Source organism: Etheostoma cragini, chromosome 15, assembly GCF_013103735.1.
Source record: "Etheostoma cragini isolate CJK2018 chromosome 15, CSU_Ecrag_1.0, whole genome shotgun sequence".
In the NCBI taxonomy this organism is placed as follows: Eukaryota; Metazoa; Chordata; class Actinopteri; order Perciformes; family Percidae; genus Etheostoma; species Etheostoma cragini.
In genome coordinates, this window is record NC_048421.1 from 16545405 (window position 1) to 16568739 (window position 23335).

Consider the following 23335-nt stretch of genomic DNA (forward strand, 5'->3'; position numbering starts at 1 on the left):
ATAATAACAGTACTGAAATAAACAGCTATATCGCACCTGTTGTATTGTAATGCAGGCTGATTACTCATATCTATGTGTCTATAACAACAACTTTCCTGTGTTCATTCAGGTTTTCCTTTTTATTTTAGGGAACAGGATTGTTACACTTTGGTATAAAAATATTGCAATTGTATGACCTTGTGGAAACCAGTTGTTCCACATTTTGACATGTTTTAAAAGTGACTTTTAAATTTAGATTTTAGATTAGTGGAATTTAACTCAGTACATTTTCACCCAATCCGTGCACCTCAGTACAATTTTGAGGTAGTTGTACTTTACTTTAGTATTTCCATTTCTTTCTATTTTACTTTTCCTCACTGACATTTATTTGACAGCTGTAGTTAAATGTTTATGTTTTACCAAACCTTGTGGTCACCTTATAAAATATGATGAAATTAAAGACATTAACCTCTTGAAAATCACTTGAAAAAATATATGATTTTCTCGCCTAAATTTTTACCCTTAAACTTCCTAACAGTTTATACAGTATAGTTGCAATTAGCATCAAATCCAGTAGTATTCAGATCCTTTTTTAAGTAAAAGTACTAATACCTCACTGTAAAAAGACTCACAAGTCAAAGTCCTTCATTGAATATGTTACTAAAGTATATTTTTGATCAGGAAAATGTAGGTAAAGTATTAAAAGTAGAAAAATGTCCCCTGTGAATGTTATTGTATTATATTATTATTACTCATCCATTCATTTTATAACAGGTGGAACTCATTTAAACTTTTAACTGATGATTATTTTCATTATGGATTGTTGTGCTGATTATTTTCAAGATTTATTAATTTAGTGTTTGATTGACTGATTTGTAAAAATAAATAATCAGAAAATAGTAAGAAATGCTGTCACAATAAGAGCTCAAAGTTACATTTGCTTTGTCCAACCAATAGTACAAACCTTAAAATGATCAATTACTAATCATTTCAGCTGTACATAATATGTAATAATGCACTGTACTACTTTGTTGGTTTTGTATTCAAAACTCTTAATTTGTAGGAGCTAGTAACTGAAGCTATCAGATAATTGTAGTGCAATAAAAAGTTTAAAAAAAATACAGCACAGCACAGATGTGGTTGAGTAGAAAAAGAAAGTGGTATGAAAAGAAAAGAATTGTCTACTACTCTTAAAGCATTATTTTACTTAAGTACAGTAGGCTACTTGATCAAATGTACACTCAATGTCTACCTTAACAAGCTACAACATTATAAGCTTAAACGTTAATGCATCAGTAATTGAAATATAAATATAAGAACTGCAGTACTTGGTTCATAGATCAAAAGGATAAGTAGTTTGCGTTAGCTGAAGTGTCCCTTATCAGCCTTTAGGGGGCGCTTTGAATACTTTCCTGGGCTTGGGTTTGCATGAGCAGATTCGAACATATCTTTTTAACTGTGGAAATTTGACCATTGGTAAAATACAGTCGTTTGTTCATACACAATATTTTCATTTGTCTCGTATTCACATGGTGTGTCGAGTAAGTGGCTTCCGTATTTTTCCTTTTTAGTAACCTCGTTTGAAGAAAGTGCCGGTCAAGAATCGTGGGCTGCATTCGCATACACTGATGGAGAACAGGCGAGGCTTTCAGGTTAGTTACGCGATGGCCGCTCTCTCAACAATATAGGGATTTTAAAGCGAAAGCAATGGCTTCGCTGCTATGAGAAGCTTGTAGTTGTCTGGACTAACTACCGGAATGATAGCGGCATCGTTATAGCTCGTCAGTTTTGCTTTAGCGCCGGGTCGGAGATGTCCCTTTTCTGTTAGAGGCTCAGTGTTTTCTTGTTCTTCTCCCGGGCCTGGTGGATGTGGCTGCTACACTGCAGCGGCGGGCTGCTACTTTCAGATGAGCGGGCAGTAGGTCTCGAAGAGGTGGTGGTCTGAATTTAGGCCGACCGGAGGTCAAAACAAGTCAGTAGATCCACTAAGAGAGGCGCACAACATGAATGTCAATGATAAATGTTACCAATGTGGGAGAGGGGGCAACACGATCAGAGTTTGGGTGCTAACTTCATGTTCTTGCTAGTTAGCATTAGCCAACGGCAGCGTTAACTTGCCCTAGCTACAGCGAGAAGGCATAAGTAATTTAACATTAGTGAACGTTATCTAACGCAAAAGCTGTCGATTATGTTGCTCCTGCAGAAGAGCTTGGCACCCAATCTATTATGTGTTTAACGTGAACTCTGTTTTTACGTTGGAAAACAGCTAGTTTCTTTGCATTTTGTTGATGCAGCTAGCATGTTGCTAACTGGTCTAACGTTAACTGCTCAGTGACGTAACGCTGGTCATTGTTTTGACAGCACGCATCATCTTACTCGAGACTGAGAACGTCCTGATTACCATTCTGCTAATTTATTTTGTCCTTTGCATTGAATTTTATTATTAACAGACAATGGTCAGAAAAGTTAATGTTTGGCTAACTGATGTGACGCAGCTCATGTTACGTTACCATACCACTGTATGGTTACACTGTATGGCAACGTAACAAAACGATTTATTGTACGTCGGCTGTAATTGCTGCAGCATTTCACATCAGTATATCTCTACTCCGCAGCTAACATGTTACAGCTTCGCCCCTAATGTTGGTTCTGACGGTTCCCCCCCCAAAAAAATAGCTGCTGCATTGGGTGAAATCATGGTTGTCTTTTGACATTCAGTTGTAGGATGGATCCAGACGGTGGGGCAGATTCACAAAAAGCTGTCAGTTTGCAGTGGAAGAGCTACAAACTCGTCCAGGACCCAGCCATTCGGCGGGTTGCACAGAAAATCTACAGATATGATGGAGTGCATTTCAGTGTGCCAGTGAGTTCCATGTTTTTACTCTTTATAACGCGTTTGCCTAAAATTGTATATTTGACCTGCAACCTGTATATTACAAGATCAAATATTATATATTCCAAGGTAAATTGTTATGCAGCAGTTGTAATACAAAGTAGGAAAGAGTGCAAATATAAAGAGTGCAAATAAACAAAATATTAGCATACATAAAATATCAGCAAGGTTCAAAAACCAAATGTACACAATACCAAAACTGTAATCATTTTATTAACAGATTAACGGTAAGTGTCATAAATATAACTGGTTAATTCAAACTATAAACATGCCTAAAAGCAAACAGTTACCATCAAGGCTAATAGAAAATGAACAGGTTGATGGTAAGGTGCAATCTAAACAGACCAGAAAGAGGCAGGAGCCACATCAGCACGCCATGGGTGCATCTCATGGCCCTTATTTGATAGCTCCTAGGTCCTTGGCTAAACCTCAAAGCCCTTATTTCTGCTCCGAGAAGCGAGCATTGGGCGAGGATACTACTAACTCTGCTCATACAGCTGACGTTTTCATGTGAGGCTTCAGAGGAAAGGACCTCTCATCCGTCTACAACACATTTGCTCATTGCCTCTCTCCCCCATGATTTGCTCGTGTCTCACCTGTACCTCCACAGTGTGAGGGAGTAAAAAGGAAGGCAAGTAGAGAGGAGGCAATTTAAGGGCTATGAGATGCAGCTAAGAATTTCCTAATGTTAATTTTTTCCAGGACTCTGGATTTCCTCCCGTGGGTGATCTGCGGGACCCTAGACCCCGGAGACTATGGTCCAGGTATACAGAACTGTCTCTGCCAGTGCCGAAGTTTAAGGTGAGAACAGCTGGTCAATGTTTATTTCACACATCCCAAGCAGTTTCATTTATTGGAATGGAAAGTTCTTCTCCCTAATTTTGTCATTTTTCTTCACAGCTTGATGAGTTCTATGTGGGTCCTATACCTCTCAAGGAGGTAACCTTTGCTAGACTCAATGACAATATCAAGGAGCCCTTCTTGGCAGAAATGTGTGCCAAGTTTGGTGAGGTGGAGGAGATGGAGATCCTGTTTCACCCCAAGACCAGGAAGCACTTGGGCCTGGCTAGAGTGTTGTTTAATAGCACCAGAGGGGCAAAGGACACAGTCAAGCAGCTACACAACACTTCTGTCATGGGTAACATCATTCATGCTCAACTGGATATAAAAGGTAAGCTAAACATCACCAGTTATCACAGTGATGATTCAGACAATTTTGGGTAAACTTTATCGCAGATTTTGTACAATGAAAAATAATAAGTCAGTATAAACAAGTAACACATTTTGGTTTAAAATTGTATTTGTGTGCATGAAACACATTTAAACACTCTGGGGTTAACAAAAAGTGAAATATAAAGTAAGCCAGTTAAAAAAAGAAAAAAAATCCATTTATGTTGTGCACATTGAACCACTAAGCACAAATCTCCCCAACTATCTATTCTGGTTATTTGTTTATCATTGAAACTGTTAGGACATTTTTCTTTGTACCTGGATCTGTATAAACAATTGTACATAGTAATACACATAGGGAAACACAATTATGAGATATATTTGCCAGTTTTTTATTTAATTAAAGAAAAGCTTATTCCCTTCCACAAACTTTTGAAATGCCCTTACTTAAAAAACTAAAACATTATCTACCTTTGGATGGAGACAATTAAACCTAATGCAGTTTGTCTTGGAATCGTCACGATAAGTGGATATTGTTTATGTCTGTGGTAAGCTCATTATGACAGCCTTAATCATTTTTCTCTGGCTTTTCCTAGGCCAGCAGAGGCAGAAGTATTACGACCTGATAGTAAACGGGTCCTACACTCCTCAGACCGTGCCCCTGGGAGGCAAGGCTTTGACAGACAGGCTCCAGCCTCAGGTGCCAACACAGACACAGCCACCACCACAGCCACAGCCTGACACGGTATTGTCACAGCATACAGTAATTGTCACTTCGCTTATAATGGTCATCTGAAGTTCATATTGGATATAAAGACAACTTTCTAAATTCTAATATATATATTTCTTCTGCCCAGTCGTCAGAAGTCAGGCGGAGGCTCTCCAGTGAGCTTTCGGTTTTGGCAGCAGGGGTCCAGGTTCTCACATCAGGAAGCGCCACCCCTTGCTCTGGGGATACTGGTTACAGTGATCAGCGTCTGGACACGCCCCCTTCTTCCATGACTGGCACCTTCACTCCAGGCTCCACTGCTTCATCTCAGGGTGGTGGAGGAGGAACACCTTACAGCTCCAGATCTGGGACTCCTTTCTCACAAGACTCGGGCTACACCGGCGCAAGGTTAGTTGTTTATATATGTCATATACAGAGTTTCACGTCAACATTTTAACATTGTCTTAGTGCTGTCGTTATCATTCAGGTCCCTCGGTTAGTGCTAAGACACTTGACATTGTTACCCGTACATTATCAAATCATAGTTTAATAGACCGCAAGAAATAATTTCACATCAGCTTTGTGTTATTAATTGCAATTATACTACCATGCAAATGTAGTTAATAACTTTTTATACCTTGTCTGCGAACTCTCAGTATCCTTTTGTTGTATTCAAATACAATTTGTCTCAGCTCACAAAGCAACAGGAATTGCTCCATCTTTGCAGCATCTACAGTATGTTGCATGGACTGCACGTTTGGATAGTGTACCAATGTTTGCCACAATTACATTACAAGTATTTCAACATTATTATGATCGGCAAGGCAGCTTTATTTTTATAGCACATTTCAGCAACAGGGCTATTCAAAGTGCTTTACACAAAATCAGTAAAAAAAAAACAGTTAAAAATAAAAGCAGATAAAACACAAGAACAAACAGTTAAAAATAAACTTAGAGTAAAAGTTACAGTGCAGTATAAGAAATTAAACATTAAAAAATGTATCATCATTAAAAGAAAGGCAACATTGGGCACCCAGATAGCTCAGTGGGTTGAGCGGGTGCCCATGTACAGAGGCTTGCTCCTCAACGCAGCGGGCCCGGGTTCGAATCCAGCCCGTGGCCCCTTTGCTGCATGTCACCCCCCCCCCCTCTCTCTCTCCCTCTTTCACACATCTCTGTCTGTCTATCTAATAAAGGGGGAAAAAAATTAAAAAAATAACTAAGAAAAAAGAAAGGCAACATCAAAAAGAAAGGTCTTCAACCTTGAAAGAACTGAGATAACCTGCATAGAAGATTCTGTTGTTACAACTAACTGTGTCACTGCTAAGTGAAAATAAATTGCTAAAATAACATTAAGTAAGTACATTTATGGTTTTGATCATTCAGTACAACTGGCAATAGTACTGGCATAGGTAGTCGGTGGAAGAGTCGAGTTTGAGTCTATAATAATTGTTAAATTACTAAATTGTGTCTTTCAGGCATACTAGCTACAACACTGGCACTTTGGGCAGCGGCTACCCTCCCCAGGACATGCTACCTTCCTCCTCCTCATCTTCTGCAGTCTCATCCACTGTCGGAGGATACAAAGTGTCTCGCTACTCGGAGGATGCACAGGAACCTTCAGTGTATCACCGAGGTCGCCCTATGTACCCCCCAACCACATCATACCGTCCCAACGAGCCGCCTTGCTACGCCCCATACCCTAATGCTGGAGGGCCTGGGCAACACATGGGACACCACTCCTCAATGCCTCCGCCACCTCTTGCCACCCAATATGATCAGCCCCCACTGTCAGAGAGGGACCGCGACAGAGACTCTGGGGGGCGCTATGGGGCAGCGGGGATTGGCTCCAGAAGATCATCTTACCACCACCAGCAAGACACAAACTCTTCCACAAAGTACCATTCACATCACTCTCATCACCACTCCGATCGCAGGGATGACAGGGTGTACCGGCGAGACAGCCTGGGCTCCCGATCAGGTGACCACAGCCACCAGAGACACCGCAACCACCACCATTCTCACAACCACCATGGCAGCAGCAGCAGCCGCAGAAGAAGCAGCCATGACCGAGACAGGGACCGCGACAGAGATAGAGACAGGGACAGAGACAGTGACTACTCCAACAGCTCTGACCCCAGATACAATTCCAACTCCTACCGCTCTTCCTCTAACAGCATGTCTCCTCCCCCCTCATCTTATTCTGCATACTCCTCCAAAGAGCCTGCCCCAGCCCCTTCTCAGGGATTGGAGGCTTCTAACCGTCTAGGGGGCACAAGCCTCACAGAAAGGGGCTCTCTGCCTTCAGTTGGTGCTGACAAAGACTACCACGCTAGTCACCACAGTGCTCTACCTCCGCCTCCACCTCCTCCTGCGCCACCCCCCCTCCCACCAGCCTCAGTCATTGCGGCAGCTGTAGCTGAGACACTTGGAACACTGGACTTCAACCAGGATAGTCCAGTTCGCGAAGAGCAGTGGACAAAGCCCAAACGGCGCCCCAGCACCCCACCCGCACCGCCTAAGACGCCCCCGCCTTCCTCCCCGCCCCACCCTTCCATTGCTTCCTCCTCTACCTCCCCTTCCTCTACCTCCCTCCCCCATCATCTTCCCTCCTCCTCCAGCTCCCCACCGCCCCCTCAACGTGACTCCTCCTCCCCAGAGCCAGATTCCACAAATGAGAGTTTACCGTTTGTCTACCACAGCAGCAGCCTTGACTCACGTATTGAGATGCTCCTAAAGGAACAAAAGGCTAAGTTTTCTTTCCTTGCCTCTGATGAGGAAGATGAGGAAGATAGGAAAGAAGAAAAGCAGAGGGGCATACGTGGGGATGGAGGAGAGCGGAGAGGTGGGTCAGGTGATGTAAAGACAAGTGGTAATCAGGTGGGAGACAAGGGGGAGAAGGACCCCCGGAGGAAGGGGGAAAGAGACAGAGATGTTCACAGAGGAAGAAAACGGGGAAAGGGGGGAGAAGCTAGGAAGAGTCCCACTGTACCTACAGCAACCATACCATCCTCTCCTACCTACTCTTCCCAAATCCTGCCCCCAGAGGAACCCCAGCCCCAAGTTGTTCTCACTGGGACTGGAGCTTTGCAGAAGGAATCTTTACAGGCTGGATCTGCTAATACACTGAGCAGGACCGGAGCACACACACCACCTTACAATGGACAGAGTCAGGTAAGACCAGTGGCACGTAATGAAGCGTATGGGTTCAGACAGTCAGCTTTCAACTGCATTTTGTCCTGACAAATAAAAGTTGCATAGTTCTCACTTTGTTGCGATGTGTGCTAAACAGTGCTCATGTTAAAGTAGCATACACGCAGCTTATTTATTGTTTTGCACTGGGCCTGTAACATTGGATGGGAAGCTTACTGTAAATTATATATATAAAAAAAAAAAACATTTATTATTATTGCAAATGCACACACGCAAAAGAATATTCACATTATAGTCTGCGAACAAAGGAAGAAAAAGAGGATAGAAGAAAAAAGAAACAACTTCAGTAAGTACACAAAACACAAAAATATGGTTAAATTACTGGGAAATATATATATTTACTTTTTATGTTTTTTTTGTGGTTATCAAGGTCATATGCCCCTCTCCCACAGTACACTTTTTCAATCTGTGGTTTTGAGTTATCTTTGCAGCCCCACTTTTGATCGTGGTTATCACTGTATACTTAAACACGTTTTCAACTTAAAACCGTAAATTCTCTTTTCTTTCAGTCCTCCCCCCATTCCTCAGGCAAAGACATGGAAATCTCTGAAGAGGAGGAGGAGGAAGAGACTACCATTACAACGGTGACCACTCACCAACCCTCGGTCACCTCAGGTTCCTCACCCTCTTCATCGCAGGCTGCCATGCCTTCACAAAAAACTGACCCCTCATCTTCGCCCCCACCCATCTCTGACTCTGCACAGCACTTTGGCACCTCCATGCACCCTCCCATACCTTCCTACCCGCCTCATTTGCCTCCTCCACCTCCCCCAGGTTACTCCCTCCAGCCCCCACCACCCCCTGGGATCCCTCCCCTACCGCACATGGAGTTGCATCCCGAGTATCCTCCTCCCATGCCCCTTCACATGTATGACTATGCCACCTCCATGGAGCTGATGAACCAGTACAGCGGTGGAGCCCCTATGTCTTTCCAAATGCAGACCCACATGCTAAGTCGCCTTCACCAACTGCGCATGTCGTCATCCAATGGCACGCCAGGCCCTGGTGAGGCAGCCACTGCAGAGTACACCTCCTACCATCTCCACTCTATGCCCCCACCCCACACACACCACCCCTACATGGACCAAGAAGGGAGCGGGGCAGGCGCTCATTATGACCAGGACCACCGCTACATGCCGCCCCACATGCCCTACCCCTACCCTGACCCCCACAGCACTCAGATACCACCCCCTCCACACCATGGTATCCCACCTCCCCATACTGGCTGGCCACCACACATCTTACAGCCACACTACCCCTCCTTCCTGCCCCCACCCGGCTATGGCACCATGCTGCCTGGGGAGGAAGAGTACAGCGATTCAGGGCAGGAGATGCCCATGTTGGCTGAAAATCCGCATGAAGCCACAGTGCAGATGGCCATGGCCACTCTAATCCAGGAAATGAAAAACATTATGCAGAGGGACCTGAACCGCAAAATGGTGGAGAATGTTGCCTTTGCAACTTTTGACGAGTGGTGGGAGAGGAAAGAGACCAAGGCCAAGGTGAGGAAGACTAATCACAACAATGCTGATGATGTCTTATTTTTTAAGTTGCTGTTTTTGTTTGAGAGTAAGAAATATTGCTCTTTCCACTTCTTTGTTTTTTTTCCTTAAACTCTGACTAAATCTGTTTTTAAATATGTTTCTTTGCTTCAAATGAATTATATTCAGAGGAAAAATTACTATCTTAACCTGTCTTTTTTTGTGATCACAATTTTAAATTTTCTTATATATTAAAAAATTAACAAAACAAACAACACACTGAGATATGGAATGTGTCCCAAAGCCAAAAATATCCAGAGGTGGGATGGAGGGAGAAAAAACTACACATGCCAAAACAGACACACAAACACAAACGAATACATAAGATATATACCTGTCCTTAAATGCAATTTGCCATAAAATTTAACTTTCTTCATTCATCTGTTTTAAAGAGAGACCTTACAGGATCTCACTTCCTTATAACTAGCAAGTTGATTTTGCTTTCCAAAGCTGTCCAAACATTTGATGGCAGTTTGTATTTGCCCTCCTCATTCTCAGTAGCAAGAGGATGCCGCTGACCACATTGATCAGGGATTACTATTTTCAGTGTGAATTAATAAAGGGGAATAGATACAAATTGTAATTTGTACTTTTTTCTTTTTTAGCCTTTCCAGACAATGGTTAGAGGAATGTCTGCCTTACGGGATGATGAGAAAAAAGAGGAAAAGGTCAGCCGTCCTCGGGAGCCTCTCACATCTCTTGTGGATTGGGCAAAGAGTGGTGGCATGGAGGGATTGTCTCTCCGAGGTGCACTACGACTGCCTTCCTTCAAGGTAAAAGATCTTGCACTGTATCTCTATGTTAAACAGCTCACACTGTGATTTGATATATTAAAACACCTACTTCTACCCCTCTTGAATACACACACACTGGCTAGTGTCTGTCATTTTACAGTTACCAAGAAATATATTACTGTCATTGCATGCTCTCAGTTTGAACCGTTGTTTTGTTTTTTTAAAGGAAGACATTCCCTAACAGTACTGGTCATATATTAAAATCTTAAATATGTTTAGTCCTAATTACTGCCAGGACTTCTCTTATATAAATATAGATTTTAGTTTTGTCAAGTACAAAATGGAAATGTAATTTATTGATTCGGGAAATGCTGTAGTTTTTTTGTTTTGTAAGATTTGGTGGTATAAGCTTATCTTGGTTGTCAAAATTAGCCAAAACAGTTAAAGTCCCTCAGTGGTTTGGTTTGGTTGATTTGTAAAAAATATTGTTGGTGTGCAATTGTTCAGGTAAAAAGGAAAGAACCTCAGGAGCTTGACCAGGGAGACATGAAAAGGCCGCGACCCTCGACCCCACCAGACGAGGATGACGAAGGTTTGCCAAGATGATGTTGCAAATATTAAAAGAAGGTTTGGATTAATAGGATTTCTGCATTTAACTCTTGAACTGTGTCTTCTTTCCAGCTGCTGAGGGGAGAATGCCAGAGGTAAAAAGACACGGAGCTGAGCGGGACAACAAAAGGAGGAAAAAGAGGCCAAGAAATCGTAAACCTTGGGAGCTTGGCAGTGAGGGAGAGGAAACTTCTGATGGCTCCTCAACTGAAAAGGTATGTGTGTCTTTTTTGAAAGCAAACTACAATATATAAAATAAACTCAAAAGCAAGAACACATACATACACACACACAAGTTGGGTGCATAAATGAGTCCTTTGGAAACCAGTTTATATCAAATGTATTTAAAAAATAAAAAACAGACTGTGCATTACATTAAACAAATTTGAACGTTTGATTCAAATGACAATGTAAATATTTGAATTTTTTATTTGTTTTGTGTTCTTACTCTTATTATTGGCCAGATGGCAGTGTTTCACTGTGATCTCTTAGAGTTGTAACCACAACCTTTTTTATGTGTAGGAGGATGAAGAGGAGGATGAAGAAAGTGAGAAGGAGTCTGATGGTAAATCATAACTTGTAATCTTATCTATCTATGGATTTATTTCTGTTTACATTTAGTTAAGGCAGTAATGATGCCCAATGTCTGTTTTTTTTAGATGGTGCCCTTAGCGTTGATAGTGATGATGAGAGCCTCTCCTCGTCCTCTGAGGGTTCTTCCTCTTCAGCATCCTCATCTTCATCTTCCTCTGAAGATGAGGATGAAGAGGAAGGAGAGATGGCTGAGAGTGAAGGGCCGGACTCCATGGATGAGTCAACCATGGACAGCACAACTGAGAAACATGGCAGGTATGAAGTTTAAAATTCTGTGTTTGGTCCATGTTATCTTTGAGCATGGCTAATATCTGTCCTCTGAAAATATTCTTTTCATCATGTTATTATTGCTGGCTTTAACGTTGACTTTTGTTTTTTCTCAGGGAAAATAACGCGGTTGTTGTTTCAAAGGCAGAAGTTAAAACAGGTTAGTCAGAAGAACACAGCATTAACAAATGCATATCACTTGAGCAAATGCAAAAATAACGACCATCAACCTAAGCCTGTAACAATTATTACATAATCAGTATTTTATTATGTAATTGCGGTTTCTTTGTTTAGATGTGCCAAATTGTAAATATACACAGGATTTTTCGTCGGACTGTTGGGCTAAAGCTATGCTAATGGTGACTGTCACTTGTTGCCATATCAACTCCATACATCCTGGGCTGTAGCTGCCTCAAGCCAGAGAAATTGTGTGTGAAAACATGCGTGTGTTTCTGGCTCGAAATATGGCCGACAAACCCGCTGATTAAATGACCTTTTTTTTCCTAACATCGCCACCCCCACCTTTTTTATTATTTAAATTGTTAATTGTTGGCACTTGTCCTCATACATGCAACAAAAATGACAAGGGGGATACAGTAAATATAGCAAAATAGCTGCTTTACAGTTTTTAAGTTTGGATCAGTCTTTCTGAACTCTCATATTTTCTCTCAGGTGAAGCCAAGGACAGCAAGGCAGATACAACAGCAGCATCAACCAAGCGACCTCCATCGCCGCCATACCCGCGTCCTTCGTCCCCTATTGTTCTTGTGCCCCCTCTCAAGAAACGCAGGAAGACAGTCTCGTTCTCCACAGGCGAGAATGATGGAAAAACACAGCTGCCAACTGCACCGCTATCTCCATCTCCCTCCCAGATGGCGGGTGAATCTTCTCTTCTCTCCCCTGGGAGGCCCCCAGACTCCCCAGTCAGTTCTTCCCTGTCCCCCTCAACTCGTCCCACTCACGGCATCCAACTGCTCCCCTTTGCCTCCAAACCAGGTGAAGGCAATGCCCTCATTGTGCCCCCATCTGGACGAACCCAAGATTCTGATGAATCCAAAAAAGGATTACCTGTTTCTCCTCAGGCCACCCTTGTCAAATCCCCTGGAAAACGGGGTGCAGGCAAAGACTCCCCCAAATCTCCTGTCCCACCTATTATGGTGTGCCGCACTGTGCAAAACCTGCCATTGGACCACGCCTCTATGTGCAGGATGGCCTTCGAGGAGGCCCCTCCTCCACCTCCTGTCAACAAACGGTCCAGAGGCAGACCTCGGACAACCAGCTTGTCTGCTTCCTCCTGTCTTTCCTTCAGAGAGGAAGACGAGGATGAGGAAGAAATTGAGCACAGGTTGAGACTTAGAGAGCAGCTAGGGGCATCAAGCCTCCTGCAGCTGGCCTCGGCTTCAGCCACTGACCTGTCTGTGTTGGCGGACGTAGCCTTGAAAATGGACCCTGATGCTGGGGACTCAGAGGAGACAGAGACATCTGATGAGGCAGAAGAGCAAAAGATGGAAGAGGATCTCTTCTCCTCAGAGTCACTGGCCCTGGTTATAAACCCAGAGGGTGTAATTGTCCTTACGGAGCACAACTACTGCAAACCCCCTGTTCTCCCATTACCATCCAGTACCAAAAGGACTTCCTCCAAACAAGACTCCTCTGTCTTGCTCCCTGCAGACCTCAACACTATTTCTGGGGTGCTTGAAGCGCCAGAGGAGGTCATTGGGGAAGGGCTACCACCCAGAGGAGACACACGAGAATACTTGGGGGGAGGGCTTTGTGAGTCTGAGGATGCGGGCCAAGCTGCAGCTCTACCCCCATCGTCAAAGAAGAAGATCCTGGTAGGCAAAGGTTTTGAACTTGAAAAGGACAATAGCAAAAAGAGGAGAAGAAAAGACAAAGAAAGTCTTGAGGTTCATCACACAAAAAAACAGGAGGGGCAGCCGGGCAAGAAACAGAGGAAACGGAAACTAGAGGTGTGTAGGAACTTCTCCTTTTTTCCTGTAAATGTTTGTGTATTTCTTAACCATATACGGTGTGTCATAGGTAACAATGTCACAATATGTCTGACACAAACAAAATATGACTCATCTGCAGGTAGGTTTCTCTAATGACTACAATTTTTGTTTTTGTGTTGTCATGTTTTTCCACAGAAAAGAAATTACTCTATTTATCTTCTTACTGTGTCTCGTGCATGCACAGAATATCCCAACTATATGGAATTATGTCATTGGGCTTGTAATTAATGGGAATACCAACATGCTGCAGCGCTACAGTATATTTAGATGTAATATAACACTGGCATTATGCAATTTGTATTGTCAGCATGATAGTCATGGGGAATTTTTGCCAAAGGATGTTTTTAAAGGAGCAGGCAAAAATGTGACCCTGTGCTCCTCTCTACAATAACACTAATCTTACTGCCTGAGTCTACACAGACCTACTGACATTGCCTCCGTGTTAAATGTAGATATATTCAGCTTGTGTTTATCAAACTTGCTAGTTTCTGCCTAGTGCCACTAGCACCTGTTTACGCTAGGGATGCACTGAGCCGATACTGAAATCAGGCTGATACTTACCAAGTACCTGGATCACGTATCCGCAACAATGGGGCTGGTCTATTCAGTTCAATTATCAATTATTATAATTTCAACAATATCCAAAGCCCAGGAATTGGGACTGAAAAAGTTGGATTTGTGCATATTTAGTTCAGGCTTCTGTTGTTGTGCAGTAAGTTTTCCTCACACATGCCAGGCTGTTTGTGACTAAGTGAGTCATTTGTTTTTAACTGGAAAACACTTTAAATGTTTTTCCGTTTTCAAAATGTTTATGGGCCAGATGACTGAAACTGACCAATAAATATGTCACTGTTAATGTGACTCAGTGTGCACAAGCTGTAAGGTGTAGACGGTGAAACTAAATGACAACAATAGATGATTCATTTCACTTGAGTCTGGTTTAAGTAAACATAACAATGTGTGTGAGAACACAGCCTCAGTGCTTTTCCTTAGTTATGTTGATTCATTGGTAGTAATATTCCTCTCCCTCTGTGCAGGACTCTGAAGAAGACGTGGATGTGGAGGAGCTTGAGTCTGGGGAACTGTCCAGCACTGACACAGAGGACGAGGTGGTTGAAGACGTGAGGAAGAGTGAACGCCTCTTTCTGCAGGAGGCAGGGATAACAACATCCCAGCCAAAACCAGTCCCAGCATCTGATCTACCTGCCATTAAGTTTGACAACCGCAGTGAGTTTGAACAGATGACTATCCTGTATGACATCTGGAACTCCGGTCTGGACAGTGAAGACTTGAGTTTGCTGAAGAAGACTTATGAGAAACTGCTGCAGGACAACCACAGCTCTGACTGGCTCAATGATACTCACTGGGTCAACCACACTAATATCCTTTTCAATTGTTTACTTCTGCATTAACTATGTGTGTGTATATGGAAATTAACCCCAGTAATCAATGTCCAAACAAGATTTGGCTGTTTTCAACCAATGAGTAGCCTACATAATGTCTTTTTTTTTTTTTATGGATAAAGTTTGTCTTCATATCAATTTATGGTTTCCTGCTATGGTCCTTGACCTTTGTGCTGCACTAACCAATTTGCCGAATGCTCGACGCAGTAAGAAGAAGAACACAGGTGGACAGCTTCGTGAGCATGTAACCGGTTGTGCCAGGAGTGAGGGCTACTACGCCATCAGCCGCAAGGAGAAAGACGCTTATCTAGACCTGGACCTGCCCGAGCAGGTCATACGGGAGGTGGAGAATGTCGACATTTCAGTAAGCATTCTCCCAAATTCATTCTGTCTGATCCTTTTTTCTCTGCAGTGTTGGTAACCATTTTATTTTCATTACTTTTACAGTCTGTTCCTGTTAAGGGAATCTGTTTAACAGCGTTGAACTCAAATCTGTGGTTCTACAACAATTCTGCCAATTAATCAAAAAATTAATAATGAATTACATTAAAATTATATTATTATTATTATTATTATTAAATTAAATTAATTGGGAAACTATTGAGATTTAAAATTTCAACACAATACAAGAACAGTCTTAACTATGAAGGAACATTTAACAAAGACTGCTGTTTTAAGTTTGGTCAGTCCATTTCTTACAAGGGAATTTGCATCCAGTAGCAGGCTGAGGTACTGGGACTCTGCTTGTCGAGTTAATGTTGATTCAGCCTTTAATCTTGATTTAAAAATTGTTTTGCAATGAGATTTCAAATGCTTGACAGTTGCTGTGCTAGTAAGGGCAGTTTGATAGTGTGGAAAACAAAAAGGTTACAAATCATCCAAACATGATTCCAGATGATCATGCTGTGGAAATAATTATGTCCAGCTCTGTGCTGGCTCTGTAAACAAACATTGGGTGATCCCGTAGTTCCTGAATATGATTTTTATAGATGGTTAATATGACGCTTGGTAATATCCCTAAGGAGTTTAATTGGCAGGGATGTAAGTAAGTTCAATCGACCCACAGTCATTTGGCTCAGATTAACTGGAAATGTTGGGGCGTTAGGATAATAAGAGGATTTTAGAATGGTAAAGATGGATGTGGTTGTGCAACAGTGATTCAGCTTTTCCAAATAGCTGGTCAGCACAAACAATATGACTATATACCTTTTACTTGTCAAGTCTAGAGGTTTTGGACAATAGGAGGATGTAGTAACTCATGTTTGAACACAGAAAATGTCATTCGACACAAGAAGATTTTTTTGTCTTCAGTCTGTGTTGTTCCCAACCTTTAACATTACAGATTCCAGAATCAGATATTAGCAGCTTTCAGATTTTGTGATGGCATATTAAAGATACAAAAGTTTATAGATTTTTACATTATTTACATTTACATGTAAATTTACATTTACATGTTACATTATTTTTAGTCAAACCACATTTACATTATTCTTTTTAGTCAAACCACTAGTACAACATCTATGGTGGTTCAATAATTAAATTATAGCTCCTACATATTACAATTTTTTTATTATTATTATGCTATCTTACGTTAATCAGGTTTTCCTTTTAATTATTTTTAATTAAATGTTAATCACAGCCTCAGAATAAATCATGTTTTATGCACTTTTTGTGGCATCTCTGCAAGAAATTTGCTCTACAAATAAAGTTTTTTTTATTAGGAGATAAAATGTGACACCTTAGTGGAAATCAAAGGATAAAACCCTGTTTATGCAAATTTTACAGGACAATCTGAATCAAGTTGATGTGCAATATATTTGGCATGGGGCAATAAAGGAGTGTAACCATTCTGTAAGACAGATGGCTGGCACATGTCTCAAGTGCTCTAAAACAACTTGAAAAACACTGAGGGCTCACAAAATTAGTTATTAGTTTCAACATTTCCATATTTAAAAATCGCTTTTCACAGATAAAATCACAAAGTGCTTTTACAGGGGCGTAAAAAGCATACTAGAGAGCACACCACATAATAAAAACACAATACACAATTAAAATTATAGAACATAAAGTGCAGACAGGTTAACCAAGCACCTGTCTTTATGTAACATTTATAAGAATCCATAGAAACAGCACACAGTAAGGGGGATAGAGCATTCCATCATTTAAAAAGCCTGATTACAAACAGTACACTTTAAAACCAACTGAATGTAGAACCTTTTACATCCTGAAAACCTTTTGAAGGGAAAACATGTCATGTCTCTGTCCAGCAAATCCTCCAGATTCAAAAAATGTAAAAAACATTGATTTATTTTCAAACCTACTGCAACACATGCATGCCATCTGTATTACGTCCCTCTTTAAGTTAAGATAATTTGTAGAAGTCTAACTTACTTACATACTTCATCATTCTCTCTTACTGTCTCCCACTAGCACAAATTGTAATTATCCTTTTAACCTTCCCAAATTTAGCCATTTCCATTTTACTTATTCTAAAAGAAAAAAAAATGCTCTTCTTGTATAATGTTGGGAGTTGAGGTTTATTGGGTCACATCTTGAGTTACATCCATATGAAACCTGACTGTTGTTAGGAAAGGTAGGAAGATTTGGATAATAATGTAATTGGCATACAGCTGCTAATATTTGTGGTGCGTTCCTATGCAACATCCGGATTCCCCCGTAATGTGTTTTCCATTCTGGCTTTATGCTCAGTCTCAATGTCACCATGGAGAAACGTTTCACACACCCTTCAGATTTTCCATTACACAAAGCTTAATGTTTGGATGTAACCTCAATGTTTGTAGAGGTACAGTGTCACTTGCACAAAAGCCCATGTTATTGGACACCAGCCAGCATCTCTGATGTCCTGATCAAAGCAGCCCAGCACCTGTCCCAGCAGGGGGCTAACTGTGAAGGAGTAAGTGGAAATGATGGGAGTTATTGCTAAAGAGAATATAAAATAACACCTTGTGAGTAAATAAGGAAAAAATGTCCTGTTTAGAACTAAAGCCAAAGCTCCTTTGTTTTGAAGTCTGAGAGTTAAAGAATTAAGAGAACAACTCAGAACAACTTTTAATAATTGATGATATCATGTGCAAGAAAAACAATTCAACGCCTTCAGAAGTCACATCCTGCATCCTGGTTGGGGGTGTCATGCTTCATAATGGACTTTATCATCCTTCCTCTTTATGACAGTCCTATCTGCCTCAGTGTCTGGTTTTCAAATTAACCTCACCCACACTATCAAGGTCAACGTGCTGCCCTGATCCAGTCTCCTACAGTTCAAGGCCATGTGATAAAGTGAGATTGTGTTTGTGGTCTCTTCGTAAATCCTGTTTCTGTCTGTTTCCCGCCAGGGAGCTAACCGGGTGCTTTCAGAAAGACGTTCAGAGCAGCGCCGCCTCCTCACTGTCATCGGCACCACGGCTGTCCTGGACTCTGACCTGCTCAAACTCAACCAGCTTAAGGTATGGACACTGACAGCCATGGTATCTCATGCATTCGCTCAATTACATTACAATTACAACATATTGTTGGGAATTATATTTAGCAATACTTAGTCCATTCAGACAACAAGGTTCATTTGCCAGGGTATCCATGCTATCCATGTATCCATCTAATTTAAATAGCTCCCGTTACTGTATTGCGTGAACAGTTCATTAAATTTAAAATTGTATGTGACGTTTTTGCTGGGTGCGAATGTTCCACCAAAACAAGTTCCTTCCTGAAACTATTTCGATGAGCCTTAGCGCAGACCAAGACAATTTTGATTGGTTTAAATAATGCAAACAACTCAGAGCGTTCTTTTTCTCCTATAGTGGTGTAGCCAGACCTTACTCCATCGCGCTGTAGAGATAGGCCTGGCAACACAAGACTAGGACCAAAATAATCTAAATAATTCTACAATCATACAATACCGGTATTTGATCCTTTTTGTACACAGACCTAGAAAGAAATTACTATTTATTTTTGCTTGCAGCAAATCACCTCAAGCGTTCTTTTGATTTAAGTCGACGTGTGACACTAATGCTGCAACTACAACCATACAGTCTGTGTTGTGGTGAAGTCGAGCGCATTTCAACGCTAAATATTTGGATGGGGAGGAGTGTTGTTGGGCTTTTTTATGCAACTGAATGCTTCAATTCACATGTTAGGTTTTGAATAGAGTAGACAAAAAAGGGCATCAAATCAAGTACTCCATTGGTATCAGGCTCAAACCTTGCCACAGCGCAGGCAGGTTCAATTCCGACCTGCAGCCCTTTGTTGCATGTCATTCCCCCTCCGGTAATTTCCACCAGGCACGTCTGAACTGCGTTCCGGAGGCACCGTGGGCCCCGCAAGCAATCGCAGCCATTCAAGTCGATGCTTAATATTCCACCAGCCACGGCACTGCTCGTGCGTGAAGCAGCTCTCCGCCCCCCTAAAGATACACTCCAGGTCTATTTTCAGATGGCTTACACTTTAGAGTTAAATTCAAAGTGAAGTTGCTAACTTTGCACGCTTGAGTCATGGATATATCCAAGGCTAAACATGTCACTGAGCTATCCCTGTGTTGAACACACAGACAGGAAACCAGTCCTAAAATTCCCCGCCCTAAAGAAGGGTGGTGGTCATATTGTAGGGTGTTGGCTATTATTTACTGGACTTATTCAGAGTTCACTTACAAACCACCTAAAACACACATACAGTGGCTTGAATAAGTTTACACACCCATGCTAAAGTTGACAAAAAAGAAGAATTAAACATCTTTTAAAAAAATTAGTAAAACCCAACCTTTTAAGGACACCAATTTTCTTTGTGAATAAATAATGTATTGTAAATACATTTACAATATATTATTCAATCACAAAGAAAATTGGTGTCCTTTTTTAAATGGTCGGATTTTCCAGTTTTTTTTTAATTAAGGCCTTAGGATCCATTTTCTGAAGGTGTTTTTTTATTCCTGTTCTTTCAACTTTAGCATTGGTGTTTAAACTTATGCAAGCCACTGTATGTATATCTACCGGGCTGGAGTTTCATGAAAGACATATTCATCCAAGAAACCTGCATGCTTTATAACGTTTTTACCAATACCTTTGTTACAGTTAATCTTTTTTTCCTTATGCAGTACCGCAAGAAGAGGCTTCGTTTTGGACGCAGCAGGATCCACGAGTGGGGCCTGTTTGCCATGGAGCCTATTGCTGCGGATGAGATGGTCATAGAGTATGTGGGTCAAAACATCAGACAGGTAATGTCTCCAGTCTGTGCTGAAAACGGGATGAATTTAAAGCAAAACTTTCCAGAAATCCCATGGAGTCTCTATGTTGTATGAATATTAACAGTTTAGAGCCGTGATTATACACTTCTGGCTACAATGTAAGTAAAAATATGCCAAATGCATCTGCAAGCTTCCATTATTTCAATTTTGGTGCATCATCAATATAAAGCACTGTAAATATGAAACATTACTCATGCACCTTTTTTATATACCTGTATTTTGTGGTTGGTTCAGTGTCAACATAGGACAGGTGAACTAATGTTTTATGTGTGTGTCCAGATGGTGGCTGACAATCGAGAGAAGCGGTACGCACAGCAGGGCATCGGGAGCAGCTACTTATTCCGAGTGGACCACGACACAATTATCGATGCCACAAAGTGTGGCAACCTGGCACGATTCATCAACCACTGCTGCACTGTGAGTCTGAATATCCTCAGTCAACTTTTGTCCATATCTGATGTGTTTTTGGATGAAGAGCTGTTGCTCATCAGTCTCTCATTGCTTTGTTCCTCCAGCCAAACTGCTACGCCAAGGTTATCACCATAGAGTCCCAGAAAAAGATTGTGATCTACTCGAAGCAGGCCATCGCCGTCAATGAAGAGATCACATACGACTACAAATTCCCCCTAGAAGAGAATAAGATCCCTTGTCTGTGTGGAACAGAGAACTGCCGTGGGACACTGAACTAGTTGACGTGCTTCTCTTGCTCACTTGGCAACAGACAGAGTTCACCCGCCTCAGAGTGTACCCCGTCCTCACAATACCTATGAAACAGAGACACACACACACACTTGCACTTTTCATACGCACTTTTCATTCACTTGGCAGTTTTACAAGCCAGTGTTTGAGAGGTTTGTGTCACCTGGCATGTGAATACTATGAGTGGGGGCCTTTGCATCAGCATTAGCTCTTCTGTGGCAGTATTTGTGGATTGATTATTAATATGTTCCAACCCAGATGTTTCGTGCAGCCAGGCATGAAGCGCTTTCTATTTCCATGCCAATATCCGTTTGAAGGAAGACAATAAAAACTGAACACCAGTATTAAATGTCAATAGCGTTTCTGGATCACTCTTCCAGTGTCAAATCCCTCCCTGCACCCACCCATCCACACAGATCCGCACACAGACGCACAGGAATATCTGACAAATTCAGGGTTTTTAAAAGCGCTTGTTAAGGGTGCACTTTTAAGACTACAAACTTCAACATTAATTTGGTTTTCAGTTATGCAAGATTTCCAAGTGTGAAGATTGTTTTGGAGCTTTTTTTATTTCAATTCATGGTATTATATAATAATATTACTGTTGCTGTTATTAATGGTATTGTTATTTAGTTGCATTAGCTGTAAGTATCTTACAGTGAAATGAGCTTTGGTGTACCCATCCACTGTCCTTAGTGGCTTGTGATTGACCAGCCCTGTAAAACTGTCATTTCTCTTCTCTGCGTCACTGTCCTGATTGCCACAACATCCTGTTTGAATGAGAGTCCTTTTGAACTATTGTTTTCAGCCCTCACTGAAATATGTCAGTTGGGTTGTAGCTAAAGTTGTTTTATATTTACAAGGCTGCGGAATTTTTGTCTGCAAGAACAGCACAACAGACAATTGGCCTGTGTCCTCCCCCACCCACCCAAAGTTAAAGCTATGTTAGCAAAAGGTCTTGTGATGAGAACTCGTTAAAGTGTTTTTGTAGGATCTCTCCTTCTGTTGGTCTGTGTTTAGTTCCATAGAAGCAAATGTTGACGATTCCTTATTCAACAGTTACTTTTCATCAGCTTGTTTCCCCCAGACTCATGCAGGTCTTAGTAAATGTGTGTGGTCAGTGTTTAACTTAGTCAGTCTGTGTGCTCCACGTTTTTAAAAGGCACATTTAGTTAATTTGGGCTTTTCAAAGGTTTAGTTTTGTAAAGTTACTTCTTTCCCTTGTTTTGTTGGCCATTTCTATGTATTTTATTTGAATGTGGAGTTGTTCACCCCATACAAAATATCCCTCCCTGAAAATTGCATCGGCTTAATACAAACACATGTCCTGCTTATGATCTGTTTGCGGTGTAGGTGGGTGGAAGAAATATTCTATACGCCACAGTGGGTTTGTGTTAAGCTGCAAACAGCAGGTATGAGCCCGTGTTTTGTGTCTCTGTTTTTCATGTGGCTATGGCCGTCCAAAGTTTAACCGCTATTTTGAATTTTTAAACCACAAGAAGACTTGTTATTTTGTTCCCTCCCAAACAGGAAATTGTGTAAGATATTTCTTGTTTTAATGAAAGCCTTTCAGTACAAACCAACCCTCTTTACTACAGGATGAAAGGAAAAAAAAATCAAAGAAGTACATGTAAATATTGTAGAGGTGTTTGTTTCTCGTAGAAACACACAGATTTCAAGCTGTAAATATGTTGTTCCTTTTCCTCTCTCCATGAGGAGGAAACATGTACATACCTTCCATTCATTTATTTTTTAATGTTTTCCTTTTAATTTGATGATTATTTTAATATTATTTGCAATATTTCTCTTGTATTAATGCGTTGGACCCTTTATTAATGGTGCATTAAAATATTTTTTAAATAAATGAAAACCATGTTTTTCAATGACTCTGTGTCCTACTGTTCAGAGCATTGTGGTTCAGCAAATGTGGGACGATTATGTCGACTAGTTAATAGACTGTCATAGTTTATCTAAGGGATCCTGACTGCCATGCTAGATAGAAGATACATTAAAATAACTAGCTGATAAATGCGTGAACGGGAAGTTGTTTGCATAGGGGAAACTGCAATACAAAGTCCCATTTCCTTTTTTATAGTTGAAATCCACTTCCATGCACCTGCAAGGTTGATATTTCCTGTTTAAAGAAATGAGAGGAAGTGCTGATAATCTGACCTACAAATTTCAGTCACCAGATGGCAGCAGGATAGGGAGATCTGGTAAAGCTCACAGCTCAGAAGGTGACATGTTTTTTTTGTTTT

At 41.3% G+C, this 23335-nt stretch overlaps 2 protein-coding genes across 4 annotated transcripts in view; both read left to right on the plus strand.

Annotated features, from left to right (window-relative positions):
• The first annotated feature begins 1544 nt into the window (after positions 1-1544).
• setd1a (SET domain containing 1A, histone lysine methyltransferase) lies at positions 1545-21410 on the plus strand. Of its 3 annotated transcripts, none has more exons than XM_034895056.1 (21): positions 1545-1631; positions 2698-2842; positions 3575-3673; positions 3773-4043; positions 4639-4787; positions 4900-5159; positions 6230-7925; positions 8474-9466; positions 10111-10278; positions 10747-10831; positions 10921-11063; positions 11371-11413; positions 11508-11697; positions 11826-11869; positions 12382-13679; positions 14759-15101; positions 15304-15488; positions 18478-18588; positions 20229-20348; positions 20658-20795; positions 20894-21410. In XM_034895056.1, exons 2-21 carry the CDS (start codon positions 2705-2707, stop codon positions 21065-21067), a joined length of 6648 nt encoding a protein of 2215 aa, XP_034750947.1. In that variant the 5' UTR covers positions 1545-1631; positions 2698-2704; the 3' UTR covers positions 21068-21410. The 3 variants fall into 3 exon arrangements, with proteins under 3 accessions (XP_034750947.1, XP_034750946.1, XP_034750945.1); XM_034895055.1 differs by having other exon boundaries at positions 1603-1951; XM_034895054.1 differs by having other exon boundaries at positions 1603-1912.
• A 677-nt stretch (positions 21411-22087) lies between these two features.
• Positions 22088-23335, plus strand: part of LOC117958584 (TBC1 domain family member 10A-like) — a 22463-nt gene continuing 21215 nt past the window's right edge. Inside the window, exon 1 of the mRNA XM_034895059.1 lies at positions 22088-22138. The gene's annotated coding sequence lies outside the window, so the exon portion shown is untranslated. The remainder of the gene's footprint in view (positions 22139-23335) is intronic.

Coding starts and splice junctions, on each gene's coding strand:
- setd1a (XM_034895056.1), top strand. CDS start 2,705: ATGGATCCAGACGGTGGGGCAGATTCACAAAAAGCTGTCAGTTTGCAG. Junction 4,788..4,899: donor CACAGCCACAGCCTGACACG/GTATTGTCACAG, acceptor TCTTCTGCCCAG/TCGTCAGAAGTCAGGCGGAG. Junction 15,489..18,477: donor TGGAGAATGTCGACATTTCA/GTAAGCATTCTC, acceptor GTTTCCCGCCAG/GGAGCTAACCGGGTGCTTTC.